The sequence below is a fragment of the Trachurus japonicus genome, chromosome 6 (assembly GCF_045865225.1).
Source record: "Trachurus japonicus isolate A0001 chromosome 6, Traja_1.0".
NCBI classification, from domain to species: Eukaryota; Metazoa; Chordata; class Actinopteri; order Carangiformes; family Carangidae; genus Trachurus; species Trachurus japonicus.
The window spans coordinates 2,700,117-2,723,316 of record NC_140912.1 but is presented as its reverse complement, the minus strand read 5'-3'; the positions used below and the strand labels follow the sequence as shown (position 1 = coordinate 2,723,316).

The window sequence follows — 23,200 nt, the reverse complement described above, 5'->3', positions numbered from 1 at the left end:
CAGGGGTAAAGTGACAACAGTGTTCATCGTTTAGAATTATGTGTGCCGATGAATTAATAAAAATACAATTCCCCAAAATATATATATATAAAAAAGAAAACCGTGCGAATTGGGGATTGTGTGTTTTTTTTTTGTTTTGTTTGTTTTTTGTCAAAACAGCAATCGAAAACGATGTCATTTTATTTTGAAATTTGAAACCGGAAAAGCATCACACTACACATTTACCCAACTTGACACGGTAACTGCCGCCAAGCTAGCAGGTAGGTCACTGCGTCCATGCGATTGAAATTGTGTTTTATTTAATTGTCTTAGTCTCTAAAAGCTTTCAGCAACAACCAGACATGAACATGAGCACATTTTATTCACGGGTCGTCGTGTCCCGGTCTCTCGCAGTATTAAAAACGAGCTAATGAACTTGATATATAAACCGGTGTTTCCTGCGTCACGCTGCCTGCTTGATGTAACATGGAGCTAATCTTTGTATGTCGTCAACACCGAGTTAGTCCGTTAACTGCTCATTAGTCCACTCAACTGTTTTTACCACTTTATGGCTCAAAGGCGAATACATTATCCTCATTTGTTACCTGCTACAGGTAAATGTTGGTGATAAATTGTTTAGACTCTGAACAATTTTTTTAGAGGAAACTTTCGAGATCATTCTTCAAGCCTTAGTGTTTTGTTTGTATGGTAAGCTGGTAACTAGTTTTCTTTTTTATTCTTCTTTTATTGTCATTATCGACCAGCTGTTTGATGTAGAATAGGTGTCATTATGTCTCAGCTAGTTTTTCGTCTTTGGACTGGACTGTGACTGTGACAGGCGCTTGTGCATCGTTTATAAAAGACTATTTATAGTTTGATGTCCACTCATTAAATAGTGATAATTCTTCTCTAACACAGTCCTTTGTTAGACACGAGTAGAGACTCAAGGGCATTGTAGTTAAACTCGGTGTCTGGTCAGTTGTCAGTTGTGATTGTCATTCAGCTCAAGAGAAAAGGACAAATAGTAACATCAAACTAAGTTAAAGGTGAAGCTGTTGACCAATGACCTTTGACCTTTACTGTCACTGTGAGTTCAGTTGACAAAAGTCTGGATGGATCCAGTAATGCCCTTGTTTACCTTTCTACCTCTTATGACACTGGTATTTGCTACCATATTACTCATAGTGACTGGCTCTCTGAGGCCTGGTGGTGTTATCAGAAGGTCTCAATGGAGATACAGTGACATTAGAAACAAGTATTACATTAACTTCACAGAACATCTGCTCTCCCCAGGAATCATGGCCGACCTTGGCGTCAAAGCCGGAGACAAGGTGATGTTTGTTTGGACACAGCCGTCAGCCCCAGCAGCTCTGAAGGAGTTTGCAGAGGAACTGGGTGCCAGTGTTGGTGCAGATGGCAAAGTTGCTGTGGAGAACATGGAGAGACTTTTGTTGTGTGAGTGACTTTTAGCCTGACTGTAAATAACCCTCTGTAATACCTATGGCTGCTGCAACTAAATGTTTTATCACCAGTAAATCATGTAAATTAGAAGGCATGACTCAAAAGTCAGGAGTAAAATATTCATTCTTCTCTTCCCCTCAGCCTCCCATTCAGCATCCAGCTTCGACTGGGTGATGTCTTGCCCTCTGGCTGACAGCTCCTTTGTCCACAGCTCAGAGACTCTGGCTGAGATGGCCCGAGTGCTCAAGCCTGGTGGGAAGCTCATTTTGGATGAACCAGTTACTGGTGAGAAACACCTTTCAGTCTAAATGCCATGTTGGGTCACAGTGTATGGATTTGTAAAATTAAGACTACAATGTTCTAGATGAAAATGGTTATTTATGCGCATTGCTTTAATATTTATTTACATAATTTTTTAAGTTGAAGCCTCTGAGTTAGACAAGATGTTTGACTCTCAAGACCTCCAAGTTAATTAGAAATGCTACACGAACGTTATTGTTCTCAATGAGTGTATTGGAGCTCATTTCTTTCTGTGTTGCAGGAGCTGAGACTCAGAGTGTGAGGACTGCTGAGAAGCTGATGTCCACGCTGAAGTTGTCAGGTTTCATGTCGGTGACAGAGGTGAGTCAGAGTGGATCCAACTCAGAGCTGCAGGATAAAATACACTCCCACAAAAATGGCTTAATAGTTCTGTGCTCGCTGCAGGAAACTGTCACACTTATCAAACCTTAGTGTCCAGTACAGGAAATAATCCTTTAAAGCAGAAACACAATTCTGTACTTAAGGACGTAAAAGGAATATAAATCTAATATAGATTTTATATTAATATTGATAAAACATGTCTTCACCAATTAAATGCCATGTCAAATGTCCTCTTTTTGACCTGTTGACCCTCTTGCCTCCTCTCTTTCTAGATCAATAAATCAGAGCTCACTCCTGAAGCCTTGGGCTCCCTCAGAACAGCCACTGGTTACCAAGGAAACACCCTGTCCAGGGTCCGCATGTCTGCCTCCAAACCTAACTATGAGGTGGGAGCATCCAGTCAGATTAAACTGTCATTTGGAAAAAAGACAGCCAAGCCAGGTGGGTTCATGCGTGTGGTTTTCTCTTTTTTCTGTTCATACAAGTGTATTTTTCATTCACGTGTTCAGTTCAAGGAGATCACTGCACCTGTTAGAAGATTAAAGCACTTGTTTGTCATGTAATATACTTCTGAAAGCATTGGACCGATTATGAAAAAAAAAAAGTAATGTGTAGCATAATGGCCCCGTCTAGACCTGGTATAAACATTTGACTCGGGTGATGACGAGCTTATATTTGCTAACATCTGTGGCTGCAGCAGAGAAACCTGCTCTGGATCCCAACACCGTCAAAATGTGGACGCTCTCAGCCAACGACATGGATGATGATGATGTGGTGAGTTATTGACTTGTATCTTTAAAATGATGATTTTGTATTCACCTAAGTCTTATAGGCATATCTTAAGGGGAAATAAGTACTTACTTGTGTTCACCAAATGTTTCTTGCCCCTCCCGTGGTCTGTCTCCAGGATCTGGTGGACTCTGATGCACTGTTGGATGAAGATGACCTGAAGAAGCCGGATCCGGCCTCACTCAAGGCGCCCATCTGTGGAGACGGAGCGGGAAAAAAGAAGAAAGCCTGCAAGAGCTGGTGAGGTCACATGTTTTTAATCCACTGACAAAAGCATGCCCATGGGTGCATTTGGTAGCAACTGTAAAAGAAGCTCACTACATTGATCTGTGCTTTGAAAAGCATCTCAGTGTTGCTTTGTTCCTCATGTTGTCTGTTGTGTGTGTAGCACATGTGGTCTGGCTGAGGAGTTGGATGCAGAGAATAAGGGAAAACAAAAGACAAACCTCCCAAAATCTGCCTGTGGAAGTGTGAGTACATTTTTATGTTGATTTATTTCCTCTCCCACGATGCAATCCAGTGTAATGATGACGATGATGATTTTAAACGATTTTCATCATCTGTTCATGGCAGTGTTACCTTGGTGACGCGTTCCGATGTGCCAGCTGTCCGTACATGGGGATGCCAGCGTTCAAACCAGGAGAGAAGATCATTCTGGACAACAAGACACTAACGGACGCGTGAAACCACAGATTTCACACATTTATCACTTGTGCTTCAAAACATTACATTCCTTACTTTCCCATCAATTCTGAGTTGCCTCTGAAAACATCACAGTGTCTGGTGTAAGAGCTGCTGTTTCAGTGGACGTCACTGCTGATGCGATGGGGAGTCTGTCTGTCTGTCTGTCTCGCAGTGAGATGTCCACTGTTTGAATAGTTCAGTTTCAAACGACAGCACACGTCTCGTCAGTGACTCAGCAGTGCCATACTGTCATGTAACCACAACAGCAATAACAGAGTTTCTTAATTTGAGTTTGGCATTGCAGCTCTGACGGTGCATTGCAGATTTGTGCACCGTCATTGCAGTTTTACTCCTGCTGCCTTTAATTATGAAGATGATGGTGGGATTCAGGTGGGAAGCATCTGAAAGCACTGAGATGTATATGTAATGATAATTTAGTTCAATTTATATCCAATCACTTAAGTAGAAACAATATACAATCCAAGACTTACATCATCCAGAGGTCCACAGAAGAAGGATCCAAACTGATTCAAGTTCACTTATGTAAATAAACAAGTGCTGTCGCTGTGTGCTGTTTTATTTTGATAAAATAAACTAATGCCAGACTTATGGTTTTTGTAAGCGTCTCATTTACTTCAATGAATGTCAGTAGTAATATAGACAGCTGATAAATTAAAGCTGAATAAATGAGTAGAGAAACATCATGGCAAGTACAAAAGATCCGAGCAGACCCTGAGCTTGAAAAATGTTGCACAGACGTGAGTGAGCAGGGTCAGTGGTGTGAGGTGAACACTAAGAAAACGCCACAGTGAGGAGATGTAGTCATGCTGCTGTTAGACAGAGGGGTCATTGGTCATTAATACATAGCTGTATCCTAAACCACACACTTCCATCCTCTTCAGGGATCACGACAACTCATCTACTGCACAAGTCTGGTGAAGGTGTGCTTTATATGCTGAGACCTTCACCTGTCACCTCACCTTTACATTCCTCAACGTCTAAGATACATTTTGGACTGACATGTTAGACAACAGTCTCCAGCTTTGGCAGAATGATGTTCATCCTCCAGTGTAATTGACAGACACAGAGAATCAACAACAAGGAGGTCATTTCACTCACTTGGGAACCTGCATAACCAAAAAAGACTTTTCCATTGCAGCCTTTTAAACAAGAAGACCACCTCCCTTCATGGGAACTTCACTGCACTTTATATACCAGACACAGGAAACCAATATACAACTTTATTTAACATTTCAATAACAACACATCTGGCGTTGCCAGACCAGTGACCGGGGTAACTTGTCAGTCACCTCTTGTACACAACTTTCTCCAAATGTTTGCAGTAAAGACTAAAATGTATAACTTAAGCACCTTTCTCATCCTGTAGAGACCTGACTGAATGTACTTCAGCCAGACAGTGATATCCACCTTTGAGGAGATGGATCCAGCTCTTTAATTGTTGTAGCATTGTAAATACTTCACTAGTTGTTTATAGGAAGCCCTTCATATTAATTACTTGCATGAAATGTATTTATGCTCACAATATAATCATAAATAACATTCATCCTCCCAATCTGATGACACTAAGCCGATTACATTACAATTTGTCAGATATTAATATCATAAAGGCAAAGTCACTCAGCACTGGCTGAAGCCCAGGTGTTGAATATGCAGCTAACAGTGACATAGGGTAAAAAGCAGTGTTCAGAGTTTGTCCTTCAGCCAGCGGTTGCTCCACATCACTGAGACTCGATATTGAAGTCCATCTTAATGTCTCCTAAACTGGGTTCAAAGGTGAAGTTGTAAGACACTGCAGCTCTGCCATCGCCCGAGCTTTCCCACGGCGTCCTGAAGAAATACACCCCCTGCTTCCTGTGTCGACTCCACTCACAGTCACCCTGTGGGAGGAAGCAGGACAAAGCAGTCATCAGGTCTGACAGACAATCTTCACATTGACAGTCCCGGCATATGCTGCTCATGTACTCACTGTGCTGTTAAGGCAGTATAATGAAAGGAAAATGTAAAAATAAAGATGCAGCTAAAAAGGCTGGTTAATGACGGTTAACACGTCACTTGTCAATGCTTAGTTTCTTGTCACTAAACTTCTCAAAGCATTATAGAAAAGCTTTGCTAATAAAAATACATTTATAGCCATGACATGGAAAAGTGAAGTTGGCTGGCCAACACGAAGGCTTATAGTCAGATTCAGATTGGGGTAGTGGTGCACTGCACCCCCTTATGGCCACAAACAGTATTACAAAAGCACAGTTTTTTTTGTCTTTGAAAACGACCCCAGAGAGGCAAGTGAAAAAATTATTTTGGATGCGATCATTTTCCAAAGTTTCTTTTTTAAACAATACCTCAATTTGACATGACTGTGTCTCTTGCACAGTTAGTGATCTCAGAGTTCATGATTTGGAGGGACTGATCATTTTTAGCCACTGAACGTGTTCAACACAGCAGGTTAGTGATCAGACTGAAGCTGAAATGACGAGAACGAACTGCTGCTGCTCAGACTTAAATCAATTAGCTGATACAAAGTGAATAAGAAAAGCTGAGGGTGCAGAGATATTTAATGTGTTCTGAAGACAAAGGCTTTGATACCTGCTCGCTGATTGGTCTGATCAGACCCGCACTGACAGTTATGTCACTGGTTAGGTGGTATTCCATCCACAACGCGACACCATGGCAACGACCAATCCTAAAACAAACATTTGAAGAGAGTGTGAGGGAAAATTATTTTAACTCAAAAAGAATCGGTTTTATACTTAAAGAAAGAGACGGTACCGTGTTAAGGGCAGAGAGCCCTTACTGCTGATTGGCTGTTGAGGGACACACTGAGTGAAGTCAAAGGTCATGATGGCTCTGGACTCGGTCAGGGCGCGGCACGGGTACTCCCACAGAGGGTGGGGCTCGGCCTCACGGGACTCACGGAAATCCAGAGATTTCTGGAGGAACAGATGAGATGAGTCAGGTTTAAAAACTCAGCTACCCGTCAGGATGAACAGCTCTGCCTCACTCATTGTAATGTTTGCTTTTCACCTGTTACCCTCCCCTTCTCATGCCTGTTTCACAACCACAACCACACCATTACTTTAGCTACTGTGGTGTCCACCAACATTCAGAGATACACAGCAATAAAGGACACCTCAGATGATGTAAAAACTGCCAACAACTGCAGGAAATGCGTGTGAATGCTGAAAGAAGCTGAATGCCATTGCTGAAGAAATGCTGAATGAGCTGAAGAAAATGTTAAAAAGGTAGAAGAAATTGTTGAAATACAGTTGAAGAGTTTGAGGAAAGAAAGAAAGAGACAGAGAGAGAGAGCGGTAGAAAGAAAGAAAGAACAAATGAAAGAGACAGAGAGAGGGGGGTTGTAAAAAAGAAAAAAAGGGGGTGGATAGATAGAAAGAGAGAGAGAGACAGAAAGAGGGGTAAAAAGAAAGAGAGAAAGAAAGAAGTAAAAAAGACAGAGATAAAGGGGTTGATAGAAAAAAGAAAGAAAGAAAGAGAGACAGAGAGAGGGGGATGGATAGATAGAAAGAGGTAGGTTAAAGAAATAATGAAAGAAAAGAAAAACGAAAGAAAGAAAAAGAAGGAAGTAATAAGACAGAGAGACGGGGTAGATAGAAAGAAATACAGAAAGAGAGAAAGAAAAAAGTAAAAAGACAGCGAAAGGGGGTAGAAAGAAAGAAAGGAAGGAAGAGAGAGATAGATAGATAGAAAGAGATACATAGATAGCAATAGAGAGGGGTAGAAAGAAAGAAAGCAAAAAGTAAAAAGATGCAGAGTGTAGAAAGAAAGAAATAAAAGGAGAAAGAAAGAAAACAGAGAGATGGGGTAGACAGAAAGAGAGAAAGAAAGACAGAGAGGGGGATAGATAGATAGATAGATAGATAGATAGATAGACTTGACACATGTTAAAAGCTGCATCCTGTGTCAACATTACCTGGACCATTTCATCCATGGGAGTGACGTCAAAGCCCTCACATGTCCCACATGGTGCTCTGATCCTCCACAGATCCTGACCAACAGGGTAGAGGCAGCAGTCATTCAGCAGTAATTATCTTTACCATAACACTTCCTTACTCTATTTGTTCTTTTAACTGTTATAACATGTGAACCTATTCCCATATAATAAATTTGCATTCTGGATCGTAAAAACTGGACCAAATTCTAAAAAATGTGAAGGATGCACTACAGCATGCTGTATCCATACCTGGGCAAAGTACTGTGAAAATAACTAGAAAACATATAAGTGTGTGAGAGTATTCTCATCTGTTTTACCTGGAACTCCACAGCAACCATGTGCAGTGTAGCAGAGCAGGGCAGGATGGCGGCTCCGGGCTGCAGCAGTCCGGCCAGGGCGGTCCGACAGTACCAGAAGAACAGGGAGTGCCAAGGTAAGAGGCTGGTGCTGAAGTACGGTTCACCCATCAGGACTGAGATCTGTTTACGAGACAGCGTACACTCACATGTCTGCTGTTCTGTCGAGTCAAGTTAATATTTTAACCAACTTTGGAGAAAACCTGACAAATGTGAAATGTAAAATGCGTCTCTATCGTCTGCCTTCAGTCACCAGCTAAGTTCTCAGTGGATTTGAAACACGCAGATACAGTGTCAAAAACAATGCAAAATTAATACATTGTTAAGTTTCTCTCTGTGGTATTCTACAGGTTTTAACACATTTTATTTCTCTATATGGTTCATTGGCAGATGAAGTAACTGTCTCAGGTGTTACATGCTGCACAATGCCTCAGTTATCAAGGAGGTTGAAACCCCCCCCCCAAAAAAAACATGTGAGAGTGAAGATCAAACATGATAGAGAAATTGAAACAAACCCATAAATGCTGATGCAATCTATTTAGAAAATAAAATAATTAAGACCAATTACCAAGTAAATCAAAACAAGTAGTTAAAGGTTATTAATAATAAAACATTAGTTAGTCCAATAAAAATAAAACACAAAACCACAGCAAGTCATACAAATAAAAGAAATAATAAATTAAGACGAGAGAACTAGATAACTGGAAGGCACAGCTAAGCAGGGAAGTTTGCAGTTTAGACTTAGGGTCTATTCACACAGGCTCGTTTGGTCCGCTTGAAACAGACTTTTCCTCTGGTGCGGACCTTTTGGGAAGGTGTGAATACAAACTACCGGACTCTGGTGCGGATCAAACAAGTGAACCGAGACCACCTCTGCAGCTGGGACTCGGTTCACTTGTTTGGTCCGCACAAGTGTCCCAAACGAACCCTGGTGCGATTTGCGTATGGTGTGAATGCAAACCGAACCTTTCCCGAACCAAATGCAAAATCCAAGCGCCTTTTTGGATTCAACAGGCTTCCGTTGTTGTCAGAAAATGTGGAAATGATCAACAATGAGCTGTGGGTCAACATGGAGCACAGATAGACATGCTGCATCCTTGATATCTGGTCAGTGGAAAACATTTATCAGATGCTGGAGAGGACGCACCCATTCTTAATATTTTCTTTTAACTGATAACAGAAAGTCGTTATCCGATTAATAACCGTTAACAGAAATAAATGTGACTAGGCTTATGCCGATCGGCAACGCGGCATCCTGAGAGAATGATTAGGTTTTTTGCTTGTTTGTTTTTTGCTGTGCCGTCCTTTTTTTCTTTTTTTTAGCGCACCATCCTTCAGACGCACATGCAGACGTCTGTGTGTTTGTTGTCTGACCATGCTTCACGGGGACAGCTGCATAACGGCCACATAGCCTCCAAGTGATGAATAAGCACAGGACAGGTGCAACTGGAAATACTACCAAATTGAAAGGGCAGCAAGAAACACATTCATGACCTCCATTGTGTACAGTACTTTTCGTGGAAGATCCCGCTGATAATTTTTATCCAATGATTGAGCAACTGTGGGACTCGTGCTTTTGTTTACAAAGTTGATCCGCTTGTGAAAAAATGCAATGTGAATACAAACCACACAAAGTAAAAAAAAATTTAGTCTGCACCAAAGCAAGTGAACTATTGGACTTTCCTGGTGTGAATACGCCCTTAGATACTGCAGTGAGATGTTTTAAACAACAGCTTAACAGCTGTGTATTTAGTTTGACCAGCTTTGAAGCCTATGTGCAGGCCATGGACTTCCCCACTTCACACAGACACTCTGTTCTGACGGTACCTGTTCTCCTCCTAAGTCATTACTGGTCAGCTGGTCAGGCCTCATTTCCAGCAGCCCAACGCCTCCTTTCATTAAGTTGACTTCCAACACCTGCAGAGACAGACAGAGATGTGTAGCATCAGCTCTTCTTCCCGCGCCTCTGGAGGCCATGCTCTCATGTGGAGAAACAGTAAAGACGAGCTGGTGCTCTAAATGGTCGCCATTTACCTGCTCAATAACCTGTCTGGACATTCTGGAGTTTTCCAAACCAAAGACCTGAACGAATAAAAAACAACAACCCATGAACATGAGTCTGACTGTGGTGATTGGTAAATGCATGAGCTCACATGATCACAGTGGAGTACCTTCTTAGCTCCGAGCATGCGGGCAAACACAGGGAGCAGACTTCCATCGCTGACGCCCAGACACACACTGTCCTCTCTCAGAACCTGAAGGCAACACAGCCGGTGATGAGAGAACAATACCCACTCCTTCATTACCAAACAGTCTGGACGCTGGACTCGACTTACACTTCGCAGCGCGCTGACGTAGCTCTGTGTTCGCTGTCTGTCGTTGAGCTCACCGAAGCGAGGCCGAGTCCAAAGCAGGTGAGCCTGGCAGGTACAACACGGCCGAGAGGGAGGGGCTGCCGTCTGCGAGTCCTGCTGACTGCAACATGGACACACAGACAGTCAGTCCATTAGCTGAGGGGACAGACAGCGTCTCTCTCCTCTGTTCTCACATTCATGACCATAGATAGCTCTGCAGTGTGATCTGGAGCAGCACTTAGACTTCATGACAATGAAATCTGATAGTGACTACAGTAACTGAAGCAGCACAGACTCAGTCTTTTGCATTAGTCCATAGTCATCCATAATATTTAGATTTAGAGTTAGACTCAACTAGTGTGTCTGACAGCAGGTTTCCATTCAGGACTCAAAGTGAAAATCTTGCAAATTGAAATAATTTGTACTTGAGCAAAAAATGTCACTTTAGGTTAAGGCACCTCAATGCTCCTCTGTGTACCCAACAATTAAATGTGATTGGATACATTTTCCACTGCAGCCTAAAAGGCCATGAGCAGAGCTTTACAATCAGACTGTAAAATAACTTTTGAGATGGTCATGGCATCATGTTTGGCAATGGTGGTTATGAATTATTCACTACTGATGATGTACATGACTTGGCAGCAGCCATAGCAGACTACCTATCAAACCATTATGTATCACACAACACATTTTAGCCAACAAATGTCCATGACTTTTCCATGACTTGGGGCAAGTTCCCATGAGTATACATGATCTCTACACCGTCAATGTATGCATGACATATAGGAATAAAACCATGGAGGAAAAAATTATCATCTTGACAGCTGTACTTTCAGATATTGCCCACATGCTTGAGCTTTACACTACTGACTTGTATCAACAACTTCTATCTATTATATTTAGCCTATACTTTATAGTGAGAGGAGTGGGGGTGGGGGGACAATGCCTGACAGCTGAGAATATTACTGTCATATATTGTCCCCAGATATTTTTATTGTGAGAAAAAAAATCCATGACTTTTCCAAAATTTTGGGGGTGTTCTTAATTTTCCAAGACTTTTCCAGGTCTGAAAAATGACATTCCATGATTTTTCCAGTTTTTTTTTCAATACACACAAAACCTGTCAACTTGATGTATAGAGGTGATCAGTTATGGATATCATCAGGTAGTCGGTGATTCATTTGTAATTTAAAAAACTGAACGAATATTTTTGGTGTCTGAGTCACTGACTGAGTCATCCAGTACTTGTACACATATACAGTACACACGTTGTCTGTCTCTGAGCTGTGTTACCTGTGGGACTGCAGGCTGTACCACAGACTGTAGTCGTCATGGCAGACGGTCAGGCTGAGCTCCTCTCCCTCCGTCACCCTGTTCTCCACAGGCAGGAAGTAAACACTCTGCATCCAGTGGTCCCTCCACTACAAAACAGCACAGCATTAACAAGGGAGGACTGCGGCCTGAATCCCAGCATCATCCCAGCTTTTTTTTGTGTCCTGTAACTCACTGGAGCCGTCTTTGGCTGTGGGTATGTCCAGCTGGGAGCCATGGTGCACACAATGCTTCCACAGGGATCCATGTCCAGGTCCCACCAGGACAGGATCACCTGGGCTCGACCGCTGGACTGAGCCACGAACTGGGAGGAGTGGGACTGGAAGGCACTGCTGACCGGCTTACTGAAATCCACGCTGGAAGGCAGAGACGGGGTGTAAAAACATGTTGAGAGGCCCTACTATTTCACAGTGGAGAAATTTGATGAAATATTATTTGAATATGGAAAGGTCGATAATGGAGGAGAACAAGAAAGAGAAAATTTTCTTGCAGGTATGGAGTTCAATGTATGACTCCTTGTAAATGAGAGCTGCAGAGATCTACAGATCTACAGCATACAGTAAATATATGTTTAAAGGAACTCAGCATTGTGTATTCTTTTTGTGTGCGTGAGTGTGGGGTGTGTATGAGTATGAATGTGTGGGTTTTTGTTTGTTTGTTTTAGTTTTTTTCTTCCTCTATGGATGTTTTTGTTGTTGAAGTTTATTTGTTCCTGTTTTTTGTTTCTCCTATTTTTTTTTCCTTTTTCTTTTCTTTTTATGTTATTACTTAACAATTTACTGATCGATAATAAGTTAGTTTACTTTAAATTTGGTGTAATAGCTGTTCGTGTTTTTTTCCCCTTTATCCTTATTATTACTTTTATTATTATTATATATTCTTAGTTATTTACTATTACCCACTGGATACTTGTATTAGGTTATTATTGCTGATTTGATTACTAGTAATAGCATCTAACAACGTATTAACCATTATATGTACACATGAGAAGGTATGCTTTGTCTTTTATGTGTTTTTTTTATTTTTTGTTTTTTGGTGTGTGTGGGTTTGTATATATATATGAGATGGATGAACTGAAGAAAGAAATAAAGGAAAAAAACAAAAAAACAAAACAAACCAAAAAAAAAAAACAAGTCCAAGATCGAGTCCAAACCAAAAAAAAAAAAAAAAACATGTTGTGAGGAACATCTTCACCTCTGAACTCTTCAACACACCTGAACATGGTGCAGAGAGGACCCAGCGGGGTGAAGCTGTCTGGAGACACCTGGCTCAGCTGAATGTCGCAGACTGAATGAGCTCCGGCACAGCGGCCCACGTCAGGCGGTGGGACCAGGCGGGAGCCGCCGTCCAGCGCCAGCGGCTGCAGCTGAGCCCAGCTCCACAGCAGCTCCGACTCCACCAGCTGCGCGTAGACAGTGGCCCGATGAGGAACGGCCTCACAGCCCTCCTGCAGGGGGAGGAGGACCAGCAGTTACTACATGGTTACCGTGTCCGCCTACTCCTCCTCCTCCTCCTCCCATACTAGTTTCTGATTACATCTCATTTTATCCAGAGGAACAGAAGGTGAACAATTTGTTTAAAATTTTGACACAATTGCTATGTGACCTTTTAAGGAGTTCCCTCCAGGCATTACAGAAATATCATCTTGGCAAGGCTCAAACTGTTTTATGAGGTAATCTTAAAATCTTATTACCGGTAGCTCAATTTGAGTCAATTTGAAGAAGCTGTGGCAATATGATATTGTTTTCACTAGGCCACAATCCTGATTTGATGTCACCATCCATCACACTCACACACACACACCTGGACCAGGTTTTGATGAGCATGTTCATAGCTGGGCAGAGCTCCTTCGCCTATCAGCTCCGTATCAAACAGCTCTGTGATCAGGATGTTGGCCTTCATTTCCATATCTCCATCTGGAATTAATCACCAGGACAAACAGTGTTTACAAGCCCCCATCAGACAAATATCAACTGCAGAGATACAACAAGGTGTGTGTGTGTGTGTTGTTTCTCTCTGACCTGGCCCCACAGTGACATCAGTAGAGTGTTTGTTGATGATCTTGACCTTGTCAGCGAAGCCGTTCTTCTCCACGATGCGCTGCGCTGCTTCAGCCATGGGCTTAAAGACCTGCAGTCACAGAGAGGAGAGGACACCTGAGGACGCGAGTGTTTCAGACTGATTGACAGGTGCAGGGGACAGTGGGTAAGTCCATTAGTGGGAGGGACAAACCTTCACCTGTCTCAGTTTGACAGTTTTAGGAAACTGCTGGAAACTCACTAGTTTCAGATGTACGTTACCATGTGATACTCTTTATGTGATGTGTGATTGCTCCCTGTGTAAACTTTACTGGTTTTACTATTTTGTATAACTTTTATATCTTTTTTTTAATTACTTTTTTTCCTCTCCTGTTTTTATGTTTTGTACCTTGTAAACCAGACTTCAAGTGCTGCTCTGTAAATTAAGTTTTGTTTTCTTACTAAATTGTTAAATTAGTTGATTAATTAATTGGCCGTAAGTAGTTGAATAGAAGGTTCATTTATAATACTTCTGATAGATGCTCAACATTCAGTTTCCAGCATGTGTTATTTTGTTTATTTTATATCTATGTAGTAATACTTGCTTAGGTTTTGGATTGTTGTTGATCTTTGACATTACATACAATTCATTGGTAAATGAATCAATCCCCTCATCTCTCTCCCTCTCTCTCCCTTGTACACACAAAAGCCTCATCACACACACACACACACACACACACACACACACACACACACACACACACACACACACACACACACACACACACACACACACACACACACACACACACACACACACACACACACACACACACACACACACACACACACACACACACACACACACACACAGTATTATAACAAACTGACATACTATCATCACCATTATTATTTATTTACTTTTTTTTTGTATGTTTTGTCCATGTTGTCTTAAATATTGTCTGGCTATGTTGCTCCCCTCACTCTTACTGTCCTATGTCATATATGTTGTCTGTCCATCACTGAAATTGCACAATAAAAAATGAAAAGTTAAAGCAGAAGTAAGCGATCCGGTCGTTTTGGCTAATGCTGCGTTCCAGGCAGGCTTTTGAAACAGTAAATTACAGCTTCAAGTCACGACTTACGACTTTGTAGCTTTCCAGGCAACCCTCTCGTGTTTTTCCGACCGGTTTTACCTGTGAAAGTCACTATAACGGCCACTTGTAACTTCCGAGACCCGTGAACTCGTACCAGATCGAACTGGTACGACTTCACAGGTCGGAAAAACGCGAGTTACGGGTTGCCTTGAACGCACCATAACGTCTTGTCAGCCGATGGAGTTAGCAGCCCCCGCCCTCGTCATGGATCTATTGGTCCTCGTCCCTATGTCACCACATTCAGGCGCATCCCTTGGCTGCACACACAGCCCTTCATGCCGTTCTCTCTCCTCATTGGATAAAACTTGTAGGATACGAGAAAAGTTTTCTCCTCGGCTCAGAGCAGAGCAGAGTGACTGACAGACCCGTGTTTCGGTCCAAACACTCTATGTAAGTGATTGCTGTCGGAAGATATAACTATTTAAGACTTATATTAACACAAAAATATCGCTTACTTCTGCTTTAAATGAATCAATAAACATTAAAAATAAATAACTGTATAATATCTGTTGGTGCTCCTTTGTCCAACCATGCCACTGCCAAGGTTAATGATATTCAGATGCATAGCATACTCTCTTTTACTTGTACTGGTAAAATTGGTGTTTTCGGTGGAATTAGGATTCCGAGCCACACATGCAATTATCATACAATTGTGTTTAGAAAGTTTACAAAAATACACTATAACAGAAGATATCACAGCATCTGCTAGTTTAATGTGAGATCAGTTCAGTACAAGATCACACCAGTCTTATTACTAAATAATATCTAAGAATTTCTTAACATGTATGTACCTCCACAGCATAGCAGAAGTCAGCTCCAGCAGTAAGGGCCATCATGGACAGGAGGCCTGTTCCTGTCCCAATGTCCAGGATGATGACCTTCTCCCCACGAGCCTTCACTCTGGCCACGGCCGCCCGGATCCCCTGGTAGTACTTCTCATTCTGAAAGTGAGAGTGGATGTCAGCTGAGGAACGCTCTGTGGTGGACTTGCAGTCCCGTGTTGTTGTGACCTATACAGTTATGGCCACTTAAAACAAAGAGAAATACTTGTAACCGTAGGTTTTCATGCAGCAATTCCCAACACTCACCCTGTCATGATCATGCAGCATGTCAGCATAACACGACCTGAAAGATAAACACACTGATCAGACCAAACAGAAGCAGGATGTGTTGGTGCCTCCTGGCTCCTCCTCTGTTCTTTGGTGAAGTTGATCCTTACAGATCAAAGTCTAAATGTAATATAGCACACAAGATGCTGCAGACACAGAAAAGAACTACATAGGCTCTAGGCAGGTCATGACCATGACGATGCTGCTGAATGTAAACACAGCAACAGTAGCTGTGAGTGACGTAAAAAATAATAAATATAAAAAATATCTCAATAGGACTGCAAATAACTATGGCTTATAATACTATGAAACAGAATATAGATAAATAGAAGACAGTAAACTGTGGAGAAAAAATGGAAATTGTAACTGGTTTTGAGGACATTTGAAATGATGTGATGTGAACAAACACATTCCTTCCTTACATGAGGAGAATATGATTTGTTGTCTGGGACAACACAACATTTATAGTACTACTGACAACAACAATGTTGTGACACATTTTTACCCTCATCAACATATTGCTCCTGCAGTTTGGATATTGTACCTGATCATATTGAGACTTTGATTATATTGTGCAGCTCGAAAAATGTGCCCCAACATTTGATTGTTATTATCATATAGCTTATATAACATGTAATAATAATACAATAATAATATATAACTGTGAAATGTATGTTTAATGTAATATCAAAGATAATACTCTGATTATGTAGTTGACACTATATTATATAATAACAACGGCAATAGTATTAGTGATAAAAAGTTGTAAAAATATATAGTAGTGAAATTTAATTGAGGTCAATTTAAGATATTGAGTATCGATTATATATGGGATTTATCAACATGTTACTACATTTCTCTGACTGGTTCTTTTCCCTCTTAGCTACAAAAACACTCATTTCAGTGAATGACAGCTCTAGAAACTTCTTCAACGGTCTGAGCCAGATTATTTCTTAAGTGTTAACGAGGCTCGTACTGAACTTCACTCTCCCCGGCACAAACTGTGCTGCCTCTCCTCTCCTCTCCTCTCCATGCTGCTGCTGCTGGCTATCTTTGGTGGTAGTCGCTGCTAGTACCTGGCTATCTCCTGGTGGTAGTCGTACTCCTCGCTCTCCTCCACCCAGTCCAGAGCGCCCGTGGCCGGGTTGGCTCTCCCGCAGAAAGTCTTCATCACCGCCGCCGAGCTCAAAATGAAAAATACAAAATGTTTTTTTTTTTTTCCCCAAAAAATGTTCTTCACCAGTCTAAAGATAAACTGATTCACTGAAGAAGCATTGCCGCAACGGGAGCGTCCATCTTTCTCAGAAACGTCACACACGCCTCTGGTCACGTGACACACTTCCGTCCTTTTTTTTGTTTATCAAAATAACTTTATTTAACAATTGTATTGTGCACAAAATACAAGAACAGGTCCAAATTTTTGCATTACTGTATTCTAATCAAAAGATCGAAACGGATGAATTTGAATAACATAAATATATGATAAATATTGCTAAAATTCAATGTTTGGCCTATTACTCATAACAGTTTCAACTTCCTCACAGCAATAGCCTATTAATTATTATGGAGAGATTTTCCACAATTCACCGAGAAGTGAAATTGACCGCATTTTTTATTTAAGATAGGCATTCACCCTAACAGAAATGTGCCTTATTATAAGAAATGTATAATTTCATCATCTATAAATCATATATATAGGCCTAGTAGTGTAGAAGTTTATAGCCTATATATATATATATATATATATATATAAACAAACTTTAATTATGGTGATAATAAAAAGACTAACAATAATAAATTATGAGGGCATGTATAGAGAATTTATTTACAGAAGTGAGATGAACTTGCCATTGAACCAGAACAAGCGAAAACCTGTAGGAAACACTTTTCAAAAGAAAACAGTCAAAACAATTACATAAATACAATAAATACTGATGTCCAATATCAACAAGACACAATGCATTCAAAATAAATATGACAAATAAGAAAATAAAAGATAAAAATACAAAGACAGATGAATGAAAAGTGTGGGAGATTTGTAGCAGCCTCAGTTCCTCAGGTAGGACATCTCACAGTCCTCACTGAAAATATACCAAACTATAATATAATATACTGTATATATATATATATTATTATTATTATTATTATACATCATTGTATACCATATGTTCTCTAATGCAACCAAATGTGTATGTTACGTGATGGAAACAGCCATCTATTCGCTTCTTTTATCCATGATGTTGTGACCCTAGTCTGACTTTACATCAGTCACAATCAGGAGAAGATGAGGACGTCTTCTCCTGGCTGAAGTGACTGAAAGAGACAGCATCAAGATGTACTTAATACAGGCTTTGCACCAAATTAGCGGCATGATGTTTCTCATCTTGATATATACCTGAACACATTTAGAAAAAGTTTGAGGCTCAACATGACACAGGCATTGTATCATATACATAAACTGAGGAGCCAATTCAAAATCTCAAGTTATCAGAGGCTTTGAACACTCAGTAATTATTTGCAGATGTCCTGGGCCACAGGGGTAAATGCTTCATCCTCTGACTATCTGAGTAAAAGTTTCCTGATTAAAGAACTCTTACAGTGTCTCACATGGTGACTGTAACCAAACACTGAAGAACCATGAACTGTTATGGCCTTAATTATCTCTTGTGGAATTCAGCCTCAGGACTTTAACCAAGAATTAAATCAAAATCAAAAGTTGAGTGTTTCCTCTCTGGGTCTGTTATGACCAGTAGCTTGAGATGGCTAATGTTAGAAACTTGAGATACAGTAGATATTGCTGTAAACAGTGCCAGTTTGGTAACTATAACTCTTCACTTAGTCGTAAGTCATATTTTATCATTTACATAAATACATATTTCAGTCAACAGGTGAAGACATACATGTGTGAGTCATTATCCCGAGATAACCAGATACCATTAAGAGAAAATGGTATTAGATGTGTTGCAGTAACATTCCTTAGCAACAATCCTTAGTGCCCAACATCCCCAGTTGTGAATGCCAGCTCATCTCTGACTATCAAAGTTATTATAAAGGGGGAAACAAGTTTTGTTATCAGGATGATTATCTCATTATCTCCTGATAATGTGTGGAAATATTTGATAATTTGAAGATCCTTATTATCTTGAGCTAGTGGGTCAAGCATTATTTGCAAGTACGGCCTTTCTCTGTTGAGTCATGAGTGAGAGGGAGAACATGTTAAAACAGTTATCTTTGCTTTTTAAAATTGTTTGGTGCAGCTTTACATCTTTAGCACAAACAGCGGAGCACTTAACAACTTGATGTAGATGTTGAAGATATCACTGTGACCTGTGTGCAAGGGTTGGCTGGTCCTCTCTCTCTGGGTTTTATTCATTTATAAAGCTCTTGTTGGTCTTTGACCACCTTACTTGAATTATGAGCAAATATTTTAGGGCATTGACACATTCCTTGTTACCAAACCAGTGGCTCATAGACTCAGACAAATGAGTAAAATCAGGCATGAAGCAGCTGAGATCCTTGGTCTTTAGTAGGTGAAGGATTTTTTTTTTTTATGAATCACCAACATTGTGTGTGTAGGTTATCTTCAGAAAGGATCTGGACTCTCAACCTGTTTTAGACTGTGTCATGGAGGCGCTGGGCATCTCCCATTATAGACGAAGAAACAAGGAGCTTGGTCTTTGCTCCTTGGATAAATGATGAGAGGCAGAAACACAGAATTAGTAAGTGTACATGAGGAGCTAAGGAGAGCTGGCTTTACCATCCATCTGAGAATCAGATTCACCCAGATTTCATGTCAGAGTTTTAGTTGTTATTGTCATGCACACTTGGCGGTGGGCAGACAGAAGGCCATGGTGGACGGAGGCACCAGGATGTCGGTGAAGATGGGTCGATATCCTGCCGGTAGAGGAGGAGCGCTCTGCTCCAGCAGATCCAGCACGGCCCCTCGGACGTCCCTGGAGACGTCACCACGGACATCCAGCAGGACAGATACATGCTCCTCACTGACGGAAGAGAAGAACATCAAGATGCAATCCATTTTTTTTTTTAGCAATATAGTATTTATTTTATTTCACCTTTTACCCATTTTGACATGAAATATGACAAAAACACCATTGTTATTAGCTAAATAGTGGTTGGATGGTGATGATCTATCCTTTTATTATTATATATATATATAATATATATACATTATTATATTATATTGTAATATTATTTGGGCAAGCACTTTCAAGAGCTCTCTCAACTGTATTCTCACCTTACAAAAACGATTCATCAAAATGATAACATTTTCTAACAGACTTACTAGATCCACACTTCTGTTTCAATCCCTGAGTATTCTTCCTGTTTTTGCTGTAAATACTTTTCAAATATGTATTTTTGTTTATCAATCTGTTCACAAGTTACTTCCAGTTTGTTTCCAATCTGTATTTCAGTTCAATTCCCAGATTCATAATTTCAAAACTAGGTCAGCAAATAATCTTCATCCCACTTTTTTCAAGTCTACTTTCTCTCAGTTCTCAATTAGATTTAGAGGTCCGCACTTTTGGAATTCATTACCAATCCACCTTAGAAACTGCACAACCATAAATTCATTTAAGAAACAAATCATTCACTTTCTATTGGCCCAATTGAGCAATGCATAATCCACAAACTTTTTACATCACCTTTGATTTTCTCTCTCTCGTTTTCTAATTGTTTTATGTTGTTCTTCACATGACTGTAAGCTGAATTTATGTTGAATGTTTATCTTTATAAATTTATGTTGAATGCTTATCTTAACAAATGTATGTTGAATGTTTATCTTGAATTTTCACACAATATTGATTTTCTCTCTTTTTAAAATTGTTTTAAGTTGTTTTTTTCATTCTGCAAATTAAATTTATGTTGAATGTTTGTCTTTTGGAGGACCACTTGACAAGCCCTTAGGGTTTTTTTTGGTTTCTCCGGCACATTTGCTTTATCTACTGTATACTTTGTATGTCTTTTTGTTGTTGTTGTTGTTGTTCCACTTTTTAATATGCTGTTTTATATATCTTTTATGTGCTAATACAATACAATACAATACAATACAATGGTGTAACACCAACGTAACAGACTGAAGGTCGGATTACCTGATATCAGGGTATTTGGCTGCAAGTCCTGACACCTCCAGAGTGAGCATCCCTGGGTCTTTGAGTCGGATGAAGTCAGCCAGGACCGGTAGTAAGGCTAAAGGGTTGACTTCAGGTACTGAACCGTCTCCGTCCTACACAGACACAGTTACAAATCTGATGAGACAAAGCTCATTCCAATACCAGTACTGTGATTGAATTGAATTTTGAATGAATAGGTAATCAGTTATGACATCCTATTCACAATAAACATTTCTGGATCATCACAGCTTGAGTGTATTTGGGGTGATGGTGATGATGGTTCTCACCAGGCCGTGGAAGATCTCTCTGAACAGCTGGTCGTCCTGAACCATCTGCTGAGCCAGCTGCCTCCTCTCCTCAGCGCTGCGACACACCAGCCTCTTCTGCATCAGAGCCCTGACGTACTCCACCACCATCAGCCACTGGGCCTCCTCCTGCAGACGCTGCAGGCGCAAAGACAGGAGCCTCAGCCGGGGTGTTGACCAGCGGAAAGTAGTTTCACATGCACCATACAACAGCAAGGCAGACCTGCACTACTGTGTTAATACTGCAGTTACCGTAAGTTAAAGGGATAGTTCACCCAAAATTCAAATTTCACTCATTATCTACTCACCCTCATGTCAACTAAGAGCTGTGAGAATTTTCAGAGTCCTCCGTTCCTTCTCTGAGTTACGGGGGGGGGGGGGGTCCATGCAGCAGTATTTGTTCATATAATGGTCGTAATGGATACCAACTTTCTTCGTCCAAAAAGACACATCAAAAAACATCCAAATACCTCCACACAGCTCGTCTATAATGTCCCTCTTGTATTGAAGCCCCGACATGAGAAATTGTTCCGAAAAAAATTAAATAAGTCTATATTTTAAGCTTGTTTGTAGCGGAAGCTCCCAGCACTGCTCTTCCTGTGACCGGCGGAACAATTTCTCATGTCGGGGCTTCAATACAAGAGGCACATTACAGATGAGCAGTATGGAGGTTTTTGGATGTTTTTTGGTGTGTCATTTTGGACGAAGAAAGTTGGTATCCATTGACAACCATTATATGGACAAATACTGCTGCGCGGACCCCCCCGTAACTCAGAGAAGCCACGGAGGACTCTGAAACTTCTCCCAGCCCTTAGTCCACATGAGGGTGAGTAGATAATGAGTGCAATTTGAATTTTGGATGAACTATCCCTTTAAGCAGTTAGTATCCTACTCCTGGTTTCATCTTCACAACAACCACCATGCTGTCTTAGACTGCTGTGAGCCTCACTGAACACGCATGAAGTCCCTACACTTATTTGTCCCAACACACATTCAGAAATTCAGACATGTTTAAATATTTGAAAAAAGCCAAAGACTCGGAGTGCTGCCTGGAACTAAGGCACTCATCTTGAATAAAAATATTAAAATTCTTTTATTGCATTAAGGGCCAAACATAGTAGAAGCGTCTTTTTTTTTTTACTATTTGGCCCTTAATGCAATAAAGGAATTTTAATATTTTTACTCAAGATGAGTGCCTTGGTATTTTCTCATTTTTTCTAAGTTTCAACCACTTTTAGATGGAATAATTGATGCATTGCTTTAGTTTCAGGAGAAGTTTGCTTCTAATGGCTAACTGTCTCTCTGGCCTTATTAGGGCAAACCAAATGGACTGAGAAGAGGGGGCAGGTTAGGAAGGAGTTGGATTATGTAAAAAAGTATGTAATATATATACTATGATATATATATATTTGGGATGTCACAATTACTTGTTTTCACAATTAATCGTGGTATTAAACGCCACAATTAATTGATCGTAAAGATTCCTAAATACCGCCACTTTCTGAAAACGATTAACGTGAAGTAAAGGAAGATGCACAGATACAGGTCCATTTATCTAACGCAACACTGAATTGGTAGGAATTTAAATGTTAGCGTGTCATTTGTAATTTTAAAAAATGATTAAAATAAACTCGAACATTTGGTATAGATGACAATTAATGACTTAAATATTTCAAAAACTTCCCCCGGGGGATTAATAAAGGTCCTATATTAAGAGATTAGTAATTGAATCATATTTTGACTATATTTGATTTTAGGTCTCTTAATTTTTTTCCAGAGCTGTATTGTATATACATACAAACTTTCACTGAGAAACCTGAGATTAGTCTGAATGAAGGGGGCTGATGACCACCAGAGGGTGGTGCTGGTTTCCATTGGTAGTGGTTAATGTTTGAATGAAGGTCAGTTTGTG

General features: G+C 40.5%; 3 protein-coding genes across 4 annotated transcripts in view; 1 reads left to right on the top strand and 2 right to left on the bottom strand.

Annotated features, from left to right (window-relative positions):
• The first annotated feature begins 214 nt into the window (after positions 1 to 214).
• ciapin1 (cytokine induced apoptosis inhibitor 1) lies at positions 215 to 4,169 on the top strand. Its single transcript, XM_085778286.1, has 9 exons — positions 215 to 260; positions 1,273 to 1,434; positions 1,582 to 1,725; positions 1,982 to 2,061; positions 2,355 to 2,523; positions 2,780 to 2,856; positions 2,990 to 3,111; positions 3,260 to 3,341; positions 3,445 to 4,169. Exons 2-9 carry the CDS (start codon positions 1,278 to 1,280, stop codon positions 3,553 to 3,555), a joined length of 942 nt encoding a protein of 313 aa, XP_085634412.1. The 5' UTR covers positions 215 to 260; positions 1,273 to 1,277; the 3' UTR covers positions 3,556 to 4,169.
• A 610-nt stretch (positions 4,170 to 4,779) lies between these two features.
• Positions 4,780 to 17,151, bottom strand: prmt7 (protein arginine methyltransferase 7). 2 transcript variants are annotated; one of them, XM_085778283.1, is made up of 17 exons: positions 16,928 to 17,151; positions 15,831 to 15,867; positions 15,534 to 15,683; positions 13,589 to 13,697; positions 13,371 to 13,483; positions 12,782 to 13,014; positions 11,743 to 11,923; positions 11,529 to 11,656; positions 10,218 to 10,356; positions 10,053 to 10,136; positions 9,916 to 9,963; positions 9,709 to 9,798; positions 7,843 to 8,004; positions 7,505 to 7,579; positions 6,343 to 6,503; positions 6,160 to 6,256; positions 4,780 to 5,453 (listed from the first exon to the last, which is right to left on the bottom strand). In XM_085778283.1, the coding sequence occupies exons 1-17, from the start codon at positions 17,020 to 17,022 to the stop codon at positions 5,295 to 5,297; spliced, it is 2,061 nt and encodes a 686-aa protein (XP_085634409.1). In that variant the 5' UTR covers positions 17,023 to 17,151; the 3' UTR covers positions 4,780 to 5,294. The 2 variants fall into 2 exon arrangements, with proteins under 2 accessions (XP_085634409.1, XP_085634410.1); XM_085778284.1 differs by having other exon boundaries at positions 7,843 to 8,009; positions 9,717 to 9,798.
• A 1,532-nt stretch (positions 17,152 to 18,683) lies between these two features.
• The window catches only part of exoc3l1 (exocyst complex component 3-like 1), a 28,321-nt gene continuing 23,804 nt past the window's right edge, over positions 18,684 to 23,200 (bottom strand). The window contains exons 13-15 of the mRNA XM_085778282.1: positions 21,271 to 21,426; positions 20,963 to 21,096; positions 18,684 to 19,852 (exon numbers count right to left, since the gene is read on the bottom strand). Of these exons, the coding sequence (XP_085634408.1) occupies positions 19,666 to 19,852; positions 20,963 to 21,096; positions 21,271 to 21,426 (477 nt within the window). The 3' untranslated portion in view covers positions 18,684 to 19,665. The remainder of the gene's footprint in view (positions 19,853 to 20,962; positions 21,097 to 21,270; positions 21,427 to 23,200) is intronic.

What these genes read in the sequence shown, in the direction of transcription:
- prmt7 (XM_085778283.1), bottom strand. Translation starts at nt 17,022, where the DNA reads ATGAAGACTTTCTGCGGGAGAGCCAACCCGGCCACGGGCGCTCTGGAC. An exon ending in GGCTCTCTGCCCTTAACACG is followed by an intron (nt 6,257 to 6,342) that starts GTACCGTCTCTT and finishes TGTTTGTTTTAG; the next exon opens with GATTGGTCGTTGCCATGGTG. An exon ending in TCAGACCAATCAGCGAGCAG is followed by an intron (nt 5,454 to 6,159) that starts GTATCAAAGCCT and finishes TTCCTCCCACAG; the next exon opens with GGTGACTGTGAGTGGAGTCG.
- ciapin1 (XM_085778286.1), top strand. Translation starts at nt 1,278, where the DNA reads ATGGCCGACCTTGGCGTCAAAGCCGGAGACAAGGTGATGTTTGTTTGG. An exon ending in ACATGGATGATGATGATGTG is followed by an intron (nt 2,857 to 2,989) that starts GTGAGTTATTGA and finishes GTCTGTCTCCAG; the next exon opens with GATCTGGTGGACTCTGATGC. An exon ending in AAGAAAGCCTGCAAGAGCTG is followed by an intron (nt 3,112 to 3,259) that starts GTGAGGTCACAT and finishes TTGTGTGTGTAG; the next exon opens with CACATGTGGTCTGGCTGAGG.